At 39.1% G+C, this 21,902-nt stretch overlaps 4 protein-coding genes across 5 annotated transcripts; 1 reads left to right on the top strand and 3 right to left on the bottom strand.

Moving 5' to 3' along the window:
• Window positions 1–40: 40 nt before the first annotated feature.
• Window positions 41–4,202, bottom strand: LOC105270434 (poly(A) RNA polymerase gld-2 homolog A-like). Of its 2 annotated transcripts, none has more exons than XM_011311354.1 (4): window positions 3,899–4,202; window positions 1,458–3,422; window positions 1,141–1,256; window positions 41–1,017 (listed from the first exon to the last, which is right to left on the bottom strand). In XM_011311354.1, the coding sequence occupies exons 2-4, from the start codon at window positions 3,110–3,112 to the stop codon at window positions 848–850; spliced, it is 1,941 nt and encodes a 646-aa protein (XP_011309656.1). In that variant the 5' UTR covers window positions 3,113–3,422; window positions 3,899–4,202; the 3' UTR covers window positions 41–847. The 2 variants fall into 2 exon arrangements, with proteins under 2 accessions (XP_011309656.1, XP_011309657.1); XM_011311355.1 differs by lacking the exon at window positions 3,899–4,202 and adding an exon at window positions 3,507–3,669.
• Window positions 4,203–4,249: 47 nt separating this feature from the next.
• On the top strand, window positions 4,250–5,089 carry LOC105270433 (immediate early response 3-interacting protein 1). Its single transcript, XM_011311353.1, has 3 exons — window positions 4,250–4,407; window positions 4,748–4,849; window positions 4,925–5,089. The coding sequence occupies exons 1-3, from the start codon at window positions 4,317–4,319 to the stop codon at window positions 4,978–4,980; spliced, it is 249 nt and encodes an 82-aa protein (XP_011309655.1). The 5' UTR covers window positions 4,250–4,316; the 3' UTR covers window positions 4,981–5,089.
• Window positions 5,090–7,702: 2,613 nt separating this feature from the next.
• On the bottom strand, window positions 7,703–9,987 carry LOC105270432 (loricrin). Its single transcript, XM_011311351.1, has 2 exons — window positions 9,899–9,987; window positions 7,703–9,472 (listed from the first exon to the last, which is right to left on the bottom strand). The coding sequence occupies exons 1-2, from the start codon at window positions 9,914–9,916 to the stop codon at window positions 8,891–8,893; spliced, it is 600 nt and encodes a 199-aa protein (XP_011309653.1). The 5' UTR covers window positions 9,917–9,987; the 3' UTR covers window positions 7,703–8,890.
• A 10,450-nt stretch (window positions 9,988–20,437) lies between these two features.
• Window positions 20,438–21,876, bottom strand: LOC105270429 (lysozyme c-1-like). Its single transcript, XM_011311347.1, has 2 exons — window positions 21,621–21,876; window positions 20,438–20,840 (listed from the first exon to the last, which is right to left on the bottom strand). Exons 1-2 carry the CDS (start codon window positions 21,762–21,764, stop codon window positions 20,502–20,504), a joined length of 483 nt encoding a protein of 160 aa, XP_011309649.1. The 5' UTR covers window positions 21,765–21,876; the 3' UTR covers window positions 20,438–20,501.
• Between the last annotated feature and the right edge of the window lie 26 nt (window positions 21,877–21,902).

Raw genomic sequence — 21,902 nt, 5'->3', positions numbered from 1 at the left:
TTTTTGGTTATTTTTATTTTATCATTTTTTTAATTTTTGATTTTTTTTTCTCATTATGTATAACTGAGGGAGAGGCTTTTCGGCACCAAGTGCAATTGCAGAAAACTCAGAATAATTTAATCGAATTCGTTGAAATCACACGAGTCGTAACTGCACCGAGTATTCAGAATAATACAAGTTACTTGATTTAAATCTCAGTTTTCACGTTCAATATGTCATTCTGGCTCCAGGGTACCCTGCGATCATATTACAACTCGTTGAGCAAGTCTCGTCACTCCCCTGGTATTATTCATTCAAGTCTCGTAATATAAATAGTAACAAACAAGGCACAAATATATAAGTGAAGTGGTGAATTCTCATGGCATTATTCCTTGCATCGAATACTCCCCCTCATTTCTCCATTTCACCACTCCACCCTCGGTTTCCCTCTTATCTACGTCGAGAGGAAAACTATTCACCACTCATTTCTGTTTCCTCTCTATTCCCATCTCATTGCACAGCAACTCCTCTCACTTTCTAATCTCCCAATCCCCGGAATTCCTCATTATTTCATTCGCTCTTTATATCTCTCCCCTCGAGTTCTTTCCCTTTCCTTTCTCTTGAATCATCTCATTTCATTTACTAATACCGTTGCAATTACCTTTCATCTCCCTAGACGCGTAATTCATCCTAAATATTCGACTCGACATCTAAATATCACAGTGTTGATCACTGATACACAGCACAGCCATGTTAATCTCACGAGACTCGTATTTTATCACAAAAAAAAAAATATACAAGCTCACTGTTTGCCACTCTGGCAAGGAAGAGTGTCTCATAAATAGAAGTCTGACGACTCCGAGTTACTCTAGGGATGTGGGTAGTGAAGCCCAACATGTGGCGCTTGTTTTACGAATATACTGGCGAGGTTCATGCTCTCCTTCAGTCTTTGATAGGTCCTGCGGAAGACAGTCTTGATTCTGGAGAACACAGCATAGTCGTAGACCGATCTGGCAGTATTCGTCAAGTCGAATGGTTCTAAAAGAGATTTCAATTTCGTTATACCCTTTTTCAAGCTCTCCAATTTTTTTTCAACGATCTCTACGAAAAATATATACAACATGGAAGAATTCCACACATCCCCTGTAACAGTGAGATTACCTTCGATGCAGAGTAATTTCCATTGATGTGGATCATTCTTCCACGATCTGGCTCGACGACAGTCATCAATTGGCACTTTTCTAGCTAATCTCACTGATATCGCGTATTGATTGAAACTGAAATGAGAAATGGAAATAAAAATCCATAAACTCCCTCAACAAAAAAAAACGAGTGGTAAAATGAAAGGATTTGAATTTTTCATTTCTAAATGGAGTTCCTTGGATCGTTCCCAAGATGAATTATTAATTAGCAAAAATATTTTTTTCAAATAATCTCATTTTACCCTTACTACAGACATTTGAATGCTCCCAACTCACTCAAAATTCGAATAATACTTGAAGAATTCAAAGAGCAGTTCCCCAAGAGGCTGCCGATTGGTCTGTGCAAAAGTTTTCGCGGGAAAATCGAGATCCTCATGAATGTCAATGGTGTGAATATCCGAGTAGGAATTGAATTTATACCCATACATGGAGTGTAGACAAGGCAGAACAGCGGGATGAACTCCACACTGGAGAAAATGAATGACCATGAGTACGAGTGAATAACTGGAGATGGTCATGTTCTTTGCATCATTTATATCCTGACTCTGTGCCCACAGCTTCACGACGAGCACCAGAGGCCTGACCCTCCAGTCAATCCTCGAGTAGCAGTAGAGCATATGAGTATTACGAATGCCCACAGCATTATTGCAATTCAAGTCAATATCGAGATTCTGCATGCCATCGTGAAACTTGAGGATAGGTACCTTGGCCTGTATCAACGTCAGCTGATCGATGAAATCACAGTTTTTTAGACAAGCCTTGATTTGATCGAGATGACAGATCGCCTCATTCCTCTGTATCATCTCCGTATTCCTCACAAGGAGACACATATCGACATCACTGCTGTCAGCACCAAATCCATTCATCGTAGATCCAACGAGAAAAAGCCCATACCTTGGGTAAGTTGATTTGATATAAATATAGAGATACTTCCAGAGCATCATTTTATTTCTGAAAGTCGCCTCGGATTGCTGATTGCCCAGGAACTTATTCCACATGTCCCTGGAGAGCTCGTCCCACCTGCAACGCTGAACCAAATCCTCTGGGGTCTTGTGCACCTGCATGAGGTGAGACCTTGCGAGAAATCTGTCAGGTGCGATATAGGGTCTTGGATAGAAATTGAATGTTGGCACCATTATGTCCGTGAATTTTCGCCTGTTCTGGGTCTTCTGAGCTGGTGGTGAGCTTGAGCTTCTGCCACTGTGATATCGCTTTTTGCTCTGATAGTTTTGCTGTATCTGCGTTGTTCTCGCTGCTGGTATCGTGCTGTGGTAGTAATTGAGAGGTCTCTGCTGTTGGTAATACTGAGGTGCCAGATTGGAGATGAGCCCTTGTGGGGTGAGGGTGATGTTGTGAATGGCTATTGTGGGGAGCTCTTGCATTCGTTTGATCTCGAGATCAGCTGACGACGTGGATTCACGATCGTCGGAGCTCTCTGTCTGGCTGCTGTCTGTGTGTTTATTAGGTGTTGGTGAACGAGAGCTGAAGCCACTGTCACTGTTGCATGGCTCAGGGGGAAGCTCTTTTGATGGCTGACGTTTGGCTTTTGTCGCCCATGTGGATTTTTTCAAGGAATTGAATCCACCCTGACGGTAATTCGTTGTAGGAAGGGTTGTGCTGGAGCTAGTGGTCACACGCCTCTGCCATGGGGTAATGTTACTCGTTGGTGTCCCATAATTGGGCCTTCGAAACTGCGGTATCTCCACACCCATCATCTGGTAAACTTCCAGGGGATATTGGGGACTTGTGTGAATCAGACGATGGCTCTGGGTACTGCCATCGAATACGTAAGGGGACGGAACTTCTGTGGGAGTTGTTGCTGCACTTGTTGTGGGAATTGATGGGGGGGGAATGTTAGGACACTGTCCATTCGTTTGCTGACCACCGACAATCTGTACCATCATGGGAGGTGGGAGCATAGTGTGATACATAGTCAGTCAATGAATTAATTAGATCAACCCCCTTGTACTGCGACATAGATCGATATTAATGACTGAGCATTAGCCGAAAGAAAAACACCCTCAAGATAGTGAAAATAATTATTCAATAAATGAGAATTCAACCTGTGTTTTTTCAAGTACCTGTCAAATGCGATGGGAGTGGGATGGGATGACTGTGGGAATGCAGGGGCAGGGGATCATACTCGCTGCTATCAAAATCCTCAATTTAGCAGTATTGCGGGATCTCGGGTTGAACGAATCAAAGAAAGACTTGTCTTCAACCCTCGAAGACCCACTTCCCCTGCAAAAAAATATTTGCGTTAGGGGAGGGTGAAAAAAATTCGGGGTTACTCCAGGGATTTTTAAATTAATATTGAGAACTCACTGTACCATTCATGACCATTTAAGATCAATTTACCCCGCTCTCCCCATTCCAAGCCATAGAAAAACCGTGTCTTAATTACAAAAAAATAATTATCATCTCTAAATAAATTTAGCCGGGGTTCTAGGTTACGTTCGAATTCAAATAATCATATACTCTGAAAACCGTGGATAATCCCCCCAAAAAAAATTCAGACGAACTGTCATTGAGTGATCGAAAATGAAACAAATACGCAACTAACAAAATAAGTATGGCTTTCTGAGGGGATTTTGTGACGTGCATTGATGCCAAAAAAAATCAGGAAAATGTAAACACGTCAGGTGACCCACCCCAGCCCGTCCAAAAGTATCACCTGAATTTTTCCCTGGAATTGTAGGAAAATGAAAAACACTTACGATCAGCGGGGACAACGAGAAGTCGCCATTTCCCGTCTCGCCACTGAATTTCCCGATGAAAATCGAAATTTTCTTCTTCCCTGATTCCTCTGGATTACCACAAAGACACTCCCGATGAATTTTCCCAGTCGATCAAAAATAATCCCCCGAAAAAAAAACGAAATTTAAACCTGAAACCCCGAACCCGATGGAGCTATCTAATCTAGTCAACTGCCCCGAATGAAATCCAAACGAAAAATAATTTATTTCCCTCAGTCTCCCGTAATCCGACGCGTCAACTTGACTTCCCACCGAATCGTTAGATTTTTGAATTCTGTCATAAAGTTATAATTACGATGTAGTCCTTGGGGGGTCCGGTAGATGTCTGCCATTGGTTTTCCATTTTTTCCGAACTGGGGATTTATTTTGAAAAGTCGACATGGCGTTTACTCTGTGGAGTCTCTTCGAGGCAACACTTTTGTGTCTCAATGCTGTTTGTGTCCTCCACGAGGAAAGGTTTCTAGTCAAAAGTAAGTATTTTCGGGTATTCAGTTGTAATTATTGATGGGATATTAATTACGAAGGGTTGAGAGGAGTTAACCTCAAAGGCCGTCAAGCTGACACGTCCGTTGAATTTTCGGGATTTTCTTTTCGAAGAAAAATATTGGATTTTATTTTTGCAGAAAAATATTGAATTTGGGAATTATTTGATCTACGTTTATTGTTTGTTTATGAATTTACTGGTCATTTTTTATGACTGATATAATTATTACTGATATTATTGGTGATGTTATCAGGGATCTTGTGGGATTTTTATTATTGAGGAACTGGGAAACTCATCAAATTATTTTTATTTGAAATTCATAACAGTTGGCTGGGGTGCCCAGCAGAATATCCAGGGTTTCGGTGAGCCTCCGAGTGTGAAATCGCAGGCAATGCACCTTGTGAGGTCGATAAGAACAGTGGCGAGATGTAAGTTCTGAAGATGCTTCCTCTACAGACAAATCTCCAATGAAAATAAATATGTACTTCATCTCTATTTCACAGATCCTCTGATATTCCTCAACATTCTAACGATACTGGTGAAGCTGGTCCTCGGATGATGGGAGAAAGGCATAAATCATTAATTAATAATTGATGACTCTCCGGAATGGTGTACATACAGATCTATGACGATTTTATAATAAAATAATTTTTCAATTATCATTTGTACACGTTGCAACAGCTCTCTCCTTCTTCCTGAAGAACGTAATTAGCCAGTAATATCGGTAGAACATCCACCCATGAAATTGTAAACGAGAAATGTTTCTTTCTCGAGTAATGACATTCATAAATAACCAGTCCCCTCAATTTGCATCAGGTAAACTCCACTGACTTGGAAATAATTCGAAGAGACGAGTTGTAATTCATTGTTTATAGCCCAGTGTTTTCACATTTTTAAAAGTGAATTTTCATCCCGGCGAAAAACCGAGGAAAAAGGCATTGCCCTGAGGTATTACGTAGTAGGTCATACATGTTACACAGAAGTCAATAATTACTGGGAAGCCAACGGACAGAGAGCGGATGTGACAGTAGCAGCAGTGACGTGTCGTTAATTTCAATTTAGACGTTATTAGAGTGTACAAAGCGAAAATAAAAACAAGGAAAAAAAAAGTAAGAGAATTGCGCAACGTTGAAAATTTCAAATCACCTCTGCAAAAGTTGAGTAAATTACCGTGATTACAAAATATAACACTCAAACAAGTGCCAGACAATCGACGATTGTCTGACATAATTCACTCTCTTTTTCCTCATTCAAACTTATCAACGAGTGTTTATTATTTCGTTCCGTCTAAATAGGTTGACTCTCACGGCTTGTAATTCATGACTGCAATTTTGGTTTTGTTACAAATTGGCAGGGATTACAACATGAAGATATGTCCGCTCACTCGACTGCTCTCGGTTTTACCAGACTGGAGAACTGGAGCACCTGTGACTTTTATACCTATTACAGCTGCGTCTTCATTATAATCGCCGTTGGCACGATTTTCACAGTCAAAACGCCTTTATGAATTTTAAATCATGCCACTTTGTGGCTCTCACGAGGTGAACACTTTCCCTGGCCCGATGGTACACGCGTTTTGTACGTGGTATTATATTTGTACGTGAATGCATCATTGTTGGGAGGTGATTATTATAATAATGCGAGCTAATTGTGACAGGGAGTCGCGGAAGGTGATACGTCAAAAACGACATTTTTTCATAATTACGTATTCATCTGGTAATTACTCACCTAATTAAAATTTAAACACTGAATTCACTCGCGAAAAACTTCACCAATCATTTACACGATTCCAAGAACACCGAATTTTCTCCAACATTATATTTAATTTTACCATTTCCATTTAATTCATCTTTAATATATACTTTCCTGGCGATTTTACTGGGGCTCCAGTAAAAATAATTCAACTACATTGAATAAAACTAACAAGTTCTATAAATGGCTCGCTAATTCATATCGTTCCGATACTCATCGGATTCATCAAGCAGAAAAAAAAATTGAATCGATTAATGGATGAGTGCCGCAGCAATCAGTCGTTAATTGCCGAGATATCTGGAATCATTCATCCTGAGACTAGGAAAAAATGAGTTTCACAAGTGGAGCAGAAACCTCGGTCTGCAATAAATATTTAGCGCACGACTGGTACGAATGTGCATGGGATGACTCGTCTTTCGGAATCACCCGAAGAGGTACGTTTTCGTGACGTGCATGCTAAGAGAACGCGAAAAGAAGAATTCCTATAAGAGTGGATTCGTAACCATTGCACAGAGCTCGTTCCAATTTTTCTCTTTCGGTTTCAGAGCTATGAAATGCCCGACTGAATTTACTGACACCATTCGTTTCATCTTTCATCTTGCATGTAAATGCAAGTAGTATCGCACATGAAAAGATCAGTACCGAGTGCTCCTAGAATTTTGTAATTGCAGTCTAAATTTTTAACCAGCCTAAACGGACATTGCTTATTAAAAAAACCATTTTATTTATTATAAAAAAAAATTGAATACCTGTTCCTTTCAAATGCAATCATTTGCAAAAAAAAATCTCTCTTTTTCAATATGAATTAAAAATAAAGAAACATCTTAAATCCTACTCAACTCATATTACCACTCGCTTCCTCCAGCGTCTCCCGTAAAAGATTTCAATGAAATGTCGTGCGCAATTGAGAGACGTCTGGCTATTGAGTTCTCCACAAGAAAAACCTCTAAACAATTCAAGTCCAAGAACAATGGGCCGTTCCAGCCATTGATCACTCCTCTAAGATTTATAAATATTTCCCTGGAGATATCTTCAATGCAAGACCATGAAACTCTCCCTTCTGAGGACTACCTCCAATTATCATAATGAAAAAAAAAAATCAAAGTCACCTCGTCATAGGCAGTTTACTTTCGAATCTCACTCGAATTTCGAAACACCAGGTCCTTCCTCGTTGGCGCAAACATATCTTATTGCCCGTGCGTTTGCTTCAATTTACGTCATGTCCAGTGGTTCAGAAGGGGTTCACCACGTCGAGGGGGAAATTGAGAAGAAGAGCACTGGTGCATCGGTGGCCTGTCATTGGTCAGACAGAGTGAAAGGAGAAAGGCACTCTTAAAAGTTAAAAAGACCAGTAAAAATGGCATATCATTGATATAAAAGTAATGAAGAGTCATAAAAAAATATTAACAGATGTTCTGACTCATTACCAGTCGCATCCGACTTGAACTCTCATTCTCCAGATCCATGAGCACCCGAAGACATAAAAAAGAGACAGGAAAATAAAAAAAAGATAAGAAAAAATAGACAAATTCAACGGTGGCGACGGTTTTTTTATTTTTTTCTTTTCTACAAAAAAAAGCCTTTATACAAGTATAAAAAATGCACGATTAAGTAAAACAAGAATTAAGTAGAAAAATAGTATTTCTCGTCTGTATGTCCTCAAGACGACTGGCTCAGACGGCACATCCGGTTTCCCCTGTCCCTCTTCCTCCGATGTCTTAGAATTTCCTGCAGACGATCACGTGGCCATTAATTGAATGCCCTAAGTTTGCCCACGTTCTCGTCGCCAGGATAAAAAAAAACGCCGACTTAATCGCCTCAAGACTCTGGAAAATTTCACTCTCGCCCGAACAAGACTCCTCCGGTTAAACCGCTCTTCCTGCCCTCCTGCGCTTCCGGTGTTGCATCACAACTCCACTGGATTTTCATCTTGTCCTTTCTCATGGGTGAATTTCACCTGAACTCTAGCCATTACTGGAGGCAACATTATACCGGCAACACCGTCCAACCCAGTCCCCAGTGTTTACATATTTTTATATAAAAAAAAAAGCGTGTGTAATTTTATTTACAGAATGCGCATTTAGCGCAAAGATCACGATCATTCCCCTCCAACTTGCTCCTCAATGGTCCTCTACATCTGACGCACAGATATTTTGTCTATGGTTTTGTCTCTTTTGGTTAATGGTCTTATATCTGATTACCATCACTCTTGATCTCCGGGGAGATGAAGATATGAGATACATTTATGAAGTTGCTCCCGTCCGACATCCCTCCTCGATAATCATTTCAATCGTCCTTTCACCGGATTGAAGGCAGATTGTTATCTCGATTTATCCTGGAAATGTTTGATTCACTTCCCTGATTTTCCTGGTCATCCCTCGGGCATTGCTGATGGGCTTGAACCTCGGAAGCTCTCGGTTACATCAATTGGGGTACGACAAGGCCCCAGTGATATTGACAAGAGGCCTCTCGAGTCCTCGTGCTGGAGAACGCCCGCGTCCACACACGGAACTCCATGGGTGTTTCTTCCACAGAGATAAATTCACAGTTAAATATATTCCTCTTAAAAAATTTGTCATTTCCACCCTAACATTGCGACAAAAGATGCGATAGATCTGGTAAAAATTGATTATTTCCAGGGTAAATTTGACTCTGAATTTTTTTCTCTGTGAGGAGGTTCAGGTGCCGTTGGGAGTTGAATCGAAGGTATTGGGTGATTAGAATGGAGCACCATAGCTGCCGCTGGGCCTGCTGGGTGCCCCATAGCTGCCAGAGGGTCCACTGGGGTATCCAGATGGTCCACTTGGATATCCACCGAATGAACTACCGCTTCCCTGGCTGACCTGGTGGAGCTGAGCGACCTGAATGGCCTGTCTGATGCCCTCGAGGTCAACTCCAACAACTCGGCCACCACCGAACGATGGTACACCGTACTGGGTTGAAGGTGGTCCGTAGCTGCTAGATGGGGCACCGTAAGATGAGCTCGGGTATCCACCAGATCCACCTGATCCACCGGATCCACCTGACTGGCTCTCCTCCTTTAGGAGGATCTGACGGATCTGCTCCAGGAGGGCACCATCCACCTGGGCACCCTCGTTCGATTGAAACCCAGGGGATACCTGGGTGTAACCACCTCCCCCGGAGAAACCACCGCCCCCGGAGTAACCGCCACCTCCGGAGTAACCACCACCTCCGGAGTAACCACCACCTCCTGATGAATGTCCACCACTTGGTCTGTTGTAGTTGTAGCCCACTGGCGGCTCCGCAACGGCGAGCCCGGCCAGGGCGAGGAAGGCACACTGAAATTAATTAAATTATAAAACTTATTAATTAATTACCCGTCTCCTCCCAAAATTCATTAAAACACGTTAAAAAATCCGAATCGTTAAAATCTGAAGGTAGTCGGTTACCTCCCAGTGGATATCTCTGAATCTAGGGGAGATGACGAAATTTTCGATAAGACATCTTTTCTAGAGTGGACTGAGGGCTACAAGAAATGTCCTACAAAAATTTCGCCATCTCTATCCCATTTCCAGATATTTAACAGAACTGAAATTCGTCTTAATTCGTGTTACCACTTGACTGCTGAGGTCCAACACTTTAATTTCCTTCTAATTACTAAACTGACGGGCAATTATCTTCGATTCTACCGCCAGATTTGTCATCTGTCTCTATCACAACTTCAGCAGCAGAATCCCCTCCCCCCAAAAAAAAGAATAGCTTACCGCGAAAAGAGGATTCATGTCGGTTACTGCAATGCCGTTTCGGCTCGGTTTGACTCTGACTATGGCCACGGGGTTACCTTTATATCCCAGATGGTGGATACCATGGAGGCAGCACGTGGGGGAAACACAACGAAGAAGAGACGGGACAGAATCCAGAGTGAGAGTAATACTCATGCCCTCTCCCCCTCTGTACCCTCACCTGCATGTACATTCGCCTCGTAACGCGGGTTACACCGGTGTCCCGTCTTCGTGCACCTCTCGGTCTTTTATGTCTTGTAATCGTTGGGATTCCTTGGAGCTTGTATTTTTTTTTTTTTCAAAAATTGCGACAACTTATACGCATGGCGTTCTTTAATGACTCGATGAATGACACTTTGCACGTCGATTTGTCGATGTCCTAGACCCAGTCGGATTTACCTGGACGCATGTCTCTTTTGTTGCAGGTTCTAACTCGATTATGTAAAGTTATGAGCCACTGGCCTCGTTACAACGACTTGACTGCAATTTTTTTTTTTCAGGAACTCCACCTGAATTCTTGATATTGGGAATAGAATGGAGTTGTTCATTTCCGCGGTGTATTTTTAGGTTTACGTACACTTAGGCTAGAGAAAAATGCCATCGTTAACATGCGGTGGTAAATTATAGGTTTTAAGAGATAGTAAATAATTATGAGATTACACTTGATGATCGAAATATTTTAATGCATTTTTCAACTGATTTTATTTATCTATATTCTGATTTTTAAATGTTCGCTGCATCGTTCATTATAAAAATTGAAAATCAAATTTAATTGGATTTTCACTCCTGTCAACGCTCCCTCTAATTATGAGTAATGAATGACTACTATTATTTCTATAATTTCAATATATGAATTAGAAGGGAAAAGGGAAAGTTGAGGTGACAAAAATTAGAGTTCCATTGAATACTCAAACATCAACTAATTTTCTTGATTAACGGAATTTTTATGTAGATCAGTTCTTGAAGATGGAGTTTTTTTCAGGTGAAATTTCAAGAGCAATTATGGCTATCCTATAACTCGAAGGATGAATTACAGTGGAGCCGTTCTAGTCGATTTATTTCGATTATTCGTGTCCAATAAAAGGAATTATGGGAATGTACCGCTTCCTGGTTGCACGGTCTCGAAGGAGGCGGTCCGATCATCGTGGGAAAACATTTAGTATTTTTTGGTTTCATTAAATTCATCATCTTTTTACATTATTCCAAGTGACTGTGGTGCACGTAACCGCGCCACTGTAATCGTGCAAAATCGAAAGGGTTCGTCTCCGCTTTTGTCGAATATCTGGAGATTGTTTGCGCTGAGGGAAATTTAGGTCACGAACGTCCAAAACGGAGCAGTTCCCTTTCATTCACTCTGGCCCTGAAATCACCTCTTGATTCTCATTTCTCCTTTTTATTGCCATTTCAGGGGGGAGTTTAAGGCTGATGAGAGACATTTTAATTAACCACTCTTTACTGGATGACAAGACACAGATAAGTGAAAGAAAGTTGGGGGTTTGTTATGAGTGATGAACGTAAATATTCTTCGGTTTGGCGCTATTGTAGTCATGACCAACTGGATGACAGTCTTGTGTAAACCAGTCATAGACTGGTACCCATCGGGGATTTGTTTTTATCTTCCAACTATTTTATTGTACCTCGTAACCTGGGGGTTCACTGGACCCAGCGAAAGCGACTGTGGAATATCCTTCGCACGAGATTTGTAACAACTCTCGTCCTGGATCTTGCGAAATTCCTGTTGTCATTTTGGGTCCGGGGTTTTGGTTTGAAAAATTCACAAAATTAAACATTTGATATTCTTATGTCCATCAGTTCATCGAATGTCAATCAATTTTTTCTTTTCCAACTCTATAAATTTTTCATTCAGTTTCATGTTCGTGGAATTACTTAGGAATACATGAACAAATATAAAAAGATTTATTTAATTTACGATTTAATCTGGAACCCTGGGGTCCGGTCATCCCCGCGGTGGAATCCATTAGAACGAAGTGAGTGGTTTCCCTGGAATTTATTAATCCCGCCAATTTTATGGGGTAATAAAAATAATTGCGGTCAACATCAGAACTCCTGGTGGAATCGGCATCGCGGAAGAAAATGGTTTACGTGCTCAGTTGTATCGTCCTGGAGCTTCCGTACGTCTGGCAAGTGGAATCGACAAGATAGACCCGATGAGACGTAATCGCTAGCACTTGTGCTCTGTGAAAGATGTACTTTACTAGACATCAGTTTAAATCTCAGGTGTGCAAAGTCTATGTTGGGTGAAGATCGTTGAGATGCCGCGGTGTCCGGTGATGGTGACCACTGATCGAGAGGGAAAACGCTTTCTTCGTCGTGGAATTCGATTATCCGCGCGTGAACTCCCGGCCTACTTTGCAAAATACTCATCTACCTCTCAGTCTCATTCTCCCGTGTATCCTCTTTTTTTTGCCATTTTTTTATTCCCCATGGAAGCCTTTCAATCGAACGAATTCAAAGTTGCTTGACCCACCAATCGCCTACACCATTTTTGCCGTTCAGATCGTGTGGAGGTGGTGTTGAAAATATTTTTTTTCCGTCATTTCATTTCATTAAGAATTTCATGATTTTTCTCGCAGGAGTAGAGAGCTAATTATGTTTAGCGACATTAATTAAGTTTTGCGGAAAAACTGGAAAAACGGTTTTGATCATTCGGAATTTTCTCAAAACAGATATGATGAAATTAAATTTGAGTTTGGGGAATTTATTTTTAATGCTTTCTTAATCGAGTTGAAAGATGACGAGAATAGTGTTATCAAAGGATTTTAATTAAAAAAGTTATTCGTAACCGCGAATTGATCTGCGTCATCGGGGAGACCTTTCGCTGGTGTAAATAATTGTTCTTGAATTTTTTTTTTGGTTTTCCAGTGATGGGACCCATCGTGTCAAAGTCAGAGGCTATTAGAGAGGCGAAGAAATTATGGGAATGTTTCGGTGTTTCAGAGAATGTAACGACACGGTGAAGGGTAACAGTAATTTGCTGAGTTCATAAGCAATTAGGAAATTATTCTGGAGATTATTGATTTTTTTTTTCAGATAATTTCATGGAGATGAGAGAAAAATTAATGTTGTGAATTTTTTCCTAGCCATCCTGCGTATTTTTTCTACTGCTGAGATTGATTTTCAAATGATTTCTGAAAGTAGAAGTTGAAATAATGCCCGATAATGCCCCAAAATAAATTGCAGCCTCTACGGTAGTTGAGTTTATTTCAAAATCTCGAACCGTTCCACGAAAACGATTTTCAACATAAAAATCATCGAGAGGTGTCATGTTGTAGTGATGAAAGAATAAAAACTCGATGAATTGTTGAGTTATGTCTTCCAGCAATCTTCAAGAAAGTGAAATTGCATTGGATTTTGTAATAAAAAATCATGAAATTTCAATTTCACTGAATATTTACAAAAAATCAAAATTTCTTCGCAAATTATCAATAAACGCACGATTATTTAGTACTAAATTACACAGAATTGCTAATTAATTGAAATTTGTGTTCCTATCAAGATTGACGATTCAATATTTATTCATAGACACTCCTTTTACCGTTTAACATCCCAGCCTCTTCCTTTTCAACCATAAAATTAAATATCAACTCATTGGGATTTTCAGTATTCACATTTCAGCAGTGAGAGGTCAAGGGTAGCAAGTCCACTTAATTCCTAATTTAATTTTCGATTAATATCTCTGAACGGAAGAAGGACTGGCGAAATAAGAGCTAAAAATATCGTATTTACAAGAATTTCGCGATCTTCCATAACTTCAGCGATATTTCTAAAAAGCGCCAATTAAATCTCAACTGCCTCACAATATCACGGCGACTCCAATATTTCATCTCCCGACAGTTTACAATTGAAAATCCATTATTTAATTGGAAAACGCCAAATGGCATTCCCTAATTATTTTCAGCGGCCATAAAAAAAAAATCTCTCGCAATTGTTCACCCTCATCGCATTCACTCCGTCGAAATAAATTATTCATGTTTCAATTATCACCCTTAATTCCTTAAACAATAAAAATTCTCACCAATAGCCCATAAAATATTCGCTCCATCCCGTATAATTTTTCCACCAAATTATAATCATTCATAAAGCCATCTTTAATTTACAGTGCGGAGAGAAAGAAGTAGCATAATCACTCGGTAAATTGCACATCTCACTGGCAATTCACTGAGGCTATAATTTACGAGCGTTTGAATAAATATTTCAGGCCTTTTCAGGGCCCAAAATTATTCACCAATGAATCATGCAGGAGGTGAGGAAGGAATGGAATTGTCTCTTGATGAATAACGAGTGTCTTGGGCCTTACTTGGTGTGCAACATCTTCCTGGATCCGAGTTTCTCGGATATAACTGCAGGACGAGAGAGGAGCAAATGAAAGGGGGTGGGTGGGAGGAGAGAAAACCCTGGGGCCATGTAACTTTCCCTCGCATTCGTGTTCGGGATCGTCTTCGAAGCCTCTCATTTTTTATTGCAACTAGCGTATAAGCTCACACGTATGGGGTGTTATCATTTGACATATAAAATTGAAATATTGAAAGAATCTTATATATCTGAAAAAAATTGCCCATATTTGTTTTTTTTCTTTAATTAAATTCAATTGAGAAATGCAATATTTTTTTTATCATTCTACACAAGTTTTCTAGACAAATATTCTCACAAAATCCTTCCACAAATAAATTGACCAATTCTCTTATCATTTTATCCGATTGTAATTATTTATTTGTGCCCAGAATATTCATACTCCATAACAATCTTGAAGTCTCAAGAAGTGAGAGATAAAAATGTCGTCACTTTAATTATCTTTGTAGATAATTGATTGATTGAAAATTCGTTAGTTATTTTTTCGTTTCTCAAAATTTGAATTTCTTTTATTCAAGAGTCCTGGAGGAATTTCCCGAAAATACACACCAACGGTGGTAATTGCAATTAGCAATCAATTGTTTATTCATCGATTCATGTTTACGGACAACATCGGCGGTCGCATGAATCCAGTAGTTAATTAGTATAGCCACTACAATGAGTAATTGTAAACAGGGGCATTTAGGAAGGACAAATATTAATTGTGGTGAGCAAACATTGGAACTGGGGATGAGAGAGGGAGTGTGGGAGTGTGGGAGTGTGTAGGAGAAAGAGGGAATTCGCAAGATTTTTTGGATTTTCGAAAGTCCGTCACTTCACCGCAAGCCATTAAGCACGAATTAATGGGAAAAAAAATGGTGAATCCCCGCCGGGGACTTGGGTTTGCGGATTTCTTTGGAGCCCGGCAGTTAAATGGTGAATTGATGAATTCAATTCTTATGGAGATTTTGATTTAACGAAAACAAAAATTGGAATGCGCGGGGTTTTGCAATTGCTTTCAGCCGCAGGATGAGGTTCTGATGGGTTCGGGGGAATTACGAAAATTGTTTTGGGAGAAACCGAGGGAATTAGCTGCTATTTTTTTTTCATGGTGATTTCAATGCGAGGGGATTAATCTGAGGCGTATGACTCTCGTATTTTAACGGCTTCATCATCAATGCGCGACCCAAAATTACATAATACTTTCATCTAGATTTTGGACTCACTCGGACAAGTCATAAGAAAATCTAAAAGTGCACTCTGGGTGTCCCATAAATTATTGGTCATAAATCGTCAGGGGAACTCTGAGGAAACCATAAAGAACTCATGTTTCAGGACGCGAAAGGAGAAATGGTTATCCGACAATTTTCTAAGGAAAAACTTCAGAAAATTCCTCATACTGTTCATTAATTACTCAACGAAATTTTCCGCAGCGCAAACGATTGGGGAAATGATTGAAAAAATTGAAATACATAAAAGTATTGATATAAATATTTTTTAATGTAAATTGGATAATTTTGAAATATATTTAGGAAATTTGATTTTTCGTTTGGAAATAAAAGGGAAATGAGGAATTGAATGAACTCAAAAATTGGACGACTCGTTCGTTAGCCGCAATGAGAGATTGTAATCGCAAAAATAACTGCCAAAGTACTAGCCAAGGAGTTACGCAAATTGTCGAGCATGAAACAGACCGAACACGATGACTTCGTGGTTATTATACTAGAACTATTACACAATTCCACGCCGATGATAACATTGCAGAAGTGGTTAATTAAAAATTCTGGCGACAATGTCAACTGTCTATCCGCATCACTCATCGTATGAATAAAAAATTCATCTTCAAACTGGTGAATCGATGTGGACGTCTCAACATATCCGATATTACCTCGACTTTCACTGGATGCCGACGTACGTCCTCACTAATTTCTTCGGTGGAATGAAAAATCCTCAGACCAGTACGAATTATATTTTACGGCGAGCCTCGAAAGTGTAGCATAATGCAGAGAAATAAGTGACGACGAATAACTGAATTTTTTATTCTTCAAGTATACCTGGAAATAGGGGAATTGAGTGACGGAGGAAATTACTCTAGCGCAATTGCGCTCGTTGAAATTTTTTGAATTTTCAGTAGTTCCATTGGAATTCTCAATGTAGAAAATTTTAATTTAATAATTGCAATAAAAAAATACTAATCATCGAATTAAAATACGACAAAATTCATATCAATTGCAATATATTTTACTTTATCATCAACATATTTTATTTTCAAAATAATCTCCAAATAATTATGCAATCCCACTGAAGATTCACATCAACCGATTTCCCATCGAGAAAAGCCGACAATTTTCTCAAAAATCATTATTAAAAACTTCATGATAATTTCTTTATGATTTACAGAGTAATTTTCTGAGAGTCTGATTCTGTGATGTAAAGCGGGAAAATCACTTATGATGTGTTGGATTTATCCGGAGAATTACACCGTGCAATATAATGAGTACGAGCAATAATAATCGGGGAGAGGGTATAAAAACTATAGCATCTTCCCAGGTTGATAATTATCACACCGCGGTATGTGAAACTGGAGAAACGCTTCCGGTTTGAGCCATTGAAAACCATCTGCGTGGAGTGGCAGAATGTAAATGACGTACGAAAATTCAACTTTTGCGGAGGAGGAAATAACGGGAATTATTTTTTTATGGATGACCACAAGGCGCCAATAAAAAAAAACTCCATTCGGATTAATTACATTGAATTTGCCAAACTCAAATAGTACGATTTATTTATTTATCTATTTATTTATTTAACCAGCCCATCAATCCAGTGATTTTGACGCATTACTCGGCGGTTTCCATTGCCCCCAATCGATCCTCTCCATCATCAGACATCATTCAATTTTTGACACCGGGAGGTGAAAGCCTATTTTTAACTGAATCACCAATTTCGTCTGCAGCCTCATCTCTGACCTTTCCATTACCAATAAAAAATCGCCCTCTTCTAGGGCATTCTCTCCAACAATTTCTGTCCAGAGAGAAATCCCCCGAAAAATTTACAATCGATTCCTAAAATTTTATTAGCAAACATTTCACTGAAATATTGCGAACTGATGCAACTCACACTATTTTTTCTGCGAAAAGAAATAATTTCTTGGGATTTCTGTAATTGCCTGATTTCTCGGGAATTTCTCCCTGGGTTACTCGATCCTAGGACTGGAATTTTCATGGAGAATTCTCTTTATGGGAAAGTCCTGTAGGTTCTTCATTACTCTCATAAGAAATTGAGAGAGAATATGTTGATAAAGAGGGAAAAGGTACGGGATATCTATCCAGGAGACATGACTTTCATCGTGAATCCCACTGGTCCGACCTTTCGAGAGGTCGACTCCACTGCGATCGCTCGAGTTTCACCCAGACCCCGGGGATAATTCCACCGATCCTCTTGGTTTCCTCCTGCCACCAGGGCGTTGCAATTGATAAAATCGCCAATTTGCATCAGCGGACAGTAATCGTCACTTTCTTCTTTATTCTCCATTCAATTGGAATGCCAATAATACCGATAAATTTCCGTGCAATTGGCGTCAAATGATCGATTGGAATTCACGTGTTTCTCAATGGGAATGTCTGAGCTGGAAATGTTTAGAGAATTCAATTGATTTCAATCTCCAGCACACACTCATCATCATTCACACGTGAAAAATTCGCGTGGTCTCTCTCTTTTCCCATTTTCCCTCGTTTTTTTTTTCTCCTCGAGCTGATCCACGAGTGATGACCCGGGCACGCTCTCACGCGGCATTTTTATTTCTCTGTTTCTTATACCCCAACACTTCACTTCCGCCAGTGAAAGGAGGCGAGCATTGCACGATTACTTTACCTATCCTCTCCATGAAAACGCATAATGTACACACACAAATGATGGGCAAATATGTGTCCAACACCTGTCCACCAACTGCTGTCTCTGTGAACTCGAGGACATTATTTTTTCATCCTGGTGAATACCAATTTATTTATTCGCAAATGGGACTCGTTCCAGTTTCCTCTGGAAGTCCCTGAAAAAAATTATGTCTCAACGGAAAAAAAATTATTTTCAGAACGAAATATCTGATTTTTAAACTTTTTTCGCTGTTCGTTGTATTCTCAATGCGAAAATTGGTCTCCGGTGTCAGTTAATTGTTTTCCCACCGGAAGGTAATTTTTTTCTTCCGGGAGAAGGTCATGGGGATGAGGAAAAGTGAAATTTTATGGGACTGAGAAAATTTATATGCAATATTGAGCAATAATTCATGTGCAGAGGAATTATTTCTTATTTCTGATTCATATGAATATCAATTAATAAAAAATTGATTACAAATGCATGAAGGATATGTATAGAATGTATTTTATAAATACTTTTAATATAATTTGCAATTTTATTGAGCAATCTCTTCAGAGCAAGCGAAAAAATCATTAATGCGTAAAATTTCGTGCGAATGCAAATTATAAGCTCATTATAATTAGTTTCGGGTTTCGGGGATGACCTTGATCGACGCGACGAGGCTTAATGAGACCCATGGGTCTTACGCAATATTTATCAATGTTTACTGATTAATTTTTGCCGATATTCAGTTGCGAAGTGGTAAAACGAAATAAGTCGCGGTCGATCATCAACCAGTTTTTGATGTATATCTCATAATCTACGGAAGATAGCAAAATTTTTATTATCAAATTTTTTGTGGAGCGTTTTTAGGTCTACAACAAATGTTATTACAACAATTTCGCTATCTCGCCATTATCAACAGTAATTTTCAAATATGAATAAATTCAGATTTCTCGTATATACATGCATCGATAGCATAACGAAGATAAAAATATCCACAGACAATCGCATTGTAATTATCAGGTCAGACTGCATTTTTCGATAGATATCGTTGGATCGATGAAAAATAGCGGCATTTTTCTGACGATTTTCCAGTGGATTTTCTCGGGTAAAAAAAAATTCTTTTGTTTCAAAAAAAAATTTCTGAAAAGTTTTCCAGAAATTGTTTGAAAATTTGGAAAAAATATTCCGATTACAATTTTTTTATCCGGGTTGCTTCACGGAAAAAACTTCCGCAGAATTTCATTGTCTTCCCGGGATATTCTTCGAAACTTGATTGTGCATTTATATTTATCCATAATTCTTGATTGGAAAGGCCATAACGATTATCGATGGGTGAATGAGTTCTCGCTGATGATGAATGCGATATGTTGATGTAAGACATTAATGCCAGATTTTTTGCGATTCACAGCACGAGCTTATCGAGTTTTGCGAGTCTAATCACTCAGTTTTCTAAAAGTAACGCTTCACCGTCGAGGATTTGCGTCAACGTTGGATGACGTCCAGTGATCTGGTGTTGCGATTGGACTCGAAAAATTTCCATTCGATTCAATTTTCAGTTTTGAATTCAATCTTCTCTGACGAGACTTTCACCTTTCAAATGAACTATTCGTTAGATACTAGTAAATATTCACTTAATAAAATCCCATCTTAAGATAATAATTTTTGTCAGTTCTCAATTAATCTTTCCGCTTTTGAATCGATATTTTAAAATAATTATTTGTTGCCGAATTATTTGATTGCTCGATGATTGAAACCTCGACTGAATAATTCGATTGAAAAAAAAAATTGATGGGAAGTAATAATAAAAATATTTAGACATCGCGAATTGTCAAGAATCTTCACGATTAGAATAGTAAATGTGTTGCTCATGTCAGCGAATGAAAGTGGCAACTTTTTATCAAAGTTAGAAAATCCATGGATTCAACAATTTATTGACATCCTCAACCGATATAGACAGGTTCCACCTGGTTCTAGTCTCGCGGTACTTATTAGGGAAGTCGATCTTCGCGAGCCGATCTTCCCAGTCCCCATGTTTTTCCATTTTCCCGTAGACGATGAAGATAAAATGACAACTGAACAGCCAACGAATGTTCTCGTCGACTCCATAAATTCTGATGCTAAATTTCGCCTAGAATTCATAGAAAATGCAGTGCGGGAGGTAGTTAAGTTTTTATGCCCCGTAATTTCCGACTGAAATGAGCACCAGTAACTTCGGCTCATATAATTCCCTCGATTTCTTAATTTTCCGGGAGCTCGATAAGACATTCCAATTCAGGAAAAAAAAACACGTCGAGAGATAACTTTAAACGACGGAAGTGGATTGCTTCAGACAGATAAATAGATTTTTATTGATAACAGAGTTGAGGCGCAAACAATGTGATCAGAGTATGATATCCGAATTTATGGTGTCCCTTCTTCTTCTCCTCTTGCAATTAGCGACATCAGGAAGTGGTTTGCTCTTGCACTTGTTGAGCCAACCCTTCCAGTACTTGAACCCTTCGGCCTTTTCAATTTTTGACGCGCAGATGATGTCGTCGCTGATATCGTCGTTCAAGAAGTCCTCGCATTTTTTATTACACACTCCACCTTTTCTTCCTCTTATGCAATACTTGTTGTTGAGACTGCTGATTTGGAAAATTCCGTAGGTGAAGCTCGAGGATGTACCCGGCCCCTTCATCAAACTCGTGTTCATACCGCTCTCACTCCTCATCAAGCAAACCTGGTAATTCATTTTATTTTGGTAATTTATTTTACAAAATGTTCACTAAACTGTGGAAATTGATGGATGAGCTCTCCCATTGCCTCAGAGTCAATGCAGAAAAAAAAAATTCACGTGTTTTATGAATTATTAGTATTGAGCAAAATATGGTTGATGAAATTTATCGACACGAGAAAAAAACAATTGCTCACCTATTTAGCGAGCCAAATGACTTATGAGATTAGTAAATAATCATTCGTCAAGTGGTCGGTAATGATTGACTCTGAAATATTATTTTGAATATAAAATATATGCAAAACGTATGTATCCTTAACGTGTAGAATGCTTGTTTATTTATTTTATTGACTCATTTAAATTAAGACTGATTTCAAGTTAAGATTAGTTAATTTATTCTGGCCTCGTAAAAAATTCCAAATATTTCCCCTGATGAAATTCTCTATTCAATTTGAAAATTTAGATTCTTCTTCAACGCATGATGTTATTATCGTCAATTCATTTTTTTCTACAGATAAATTTCAGATGCGATTAGATTAATCCACCGATTGAAACTTCTCTTTAAACTGACGATTGAGTCGAGAGGAATTGTAACCGATCGTTCCGTTAATTGAGTCGCATTAATATATTTAAATGAACACATAAAAAAATTCTTTGGTTTAAATTTTCTCGTTCTCATTAGCAAAGCGTAACGAGCGAACATAAGATTTAATGAATTCTCCGATTGTCGAATGAATAAATGAAATATGAGGCGTCATGTGGATCAGTTGGAAATTCCGAAAATACCCAATTGCTGATGAACGTCTTGGGGATGCCAGCCTTCTGGAGCTCCTTGGCAGCTTCACAGTTTGTCAGGATTCTCCCATGAGTGGGCCACCAAAAAATTGAAAAAATGATAACAAATTCCACAAAAAACCGAGGAACCATCATCGGAGGTTTTCGGGTTCCTCTCTGACGATCCACTATCAACTCCACCGATAGACAAATCACTAATGCTTATTCCTTAGCGATTTTAATTGATAAAAGATAGTCTCGTACCTCCCGCGTTAACGGAATCGAAACGATTTA

The sequence above is a fragment of the Fopius arisanus genome, unplaced genomic scaffold (assembly GCF_000806365.1).
Source record: "Fopius arisanus strain USDA-PBARC FA_bdor unplaced genomic scaffold, ASM80636v1 scaffold00087, whole genome shotgun sequence".
NCBI classification, from domain to species: Eukaryota; Metazoa; Arthropoda; class Insecta; order Hymenoptera; family Braconidae; genus Fopius; species Fopius arisanus.
Note: the sequence above shows the minus strand (reverse complement) of the source record. Positions and strands in the feature narration are given on the sequence as shown.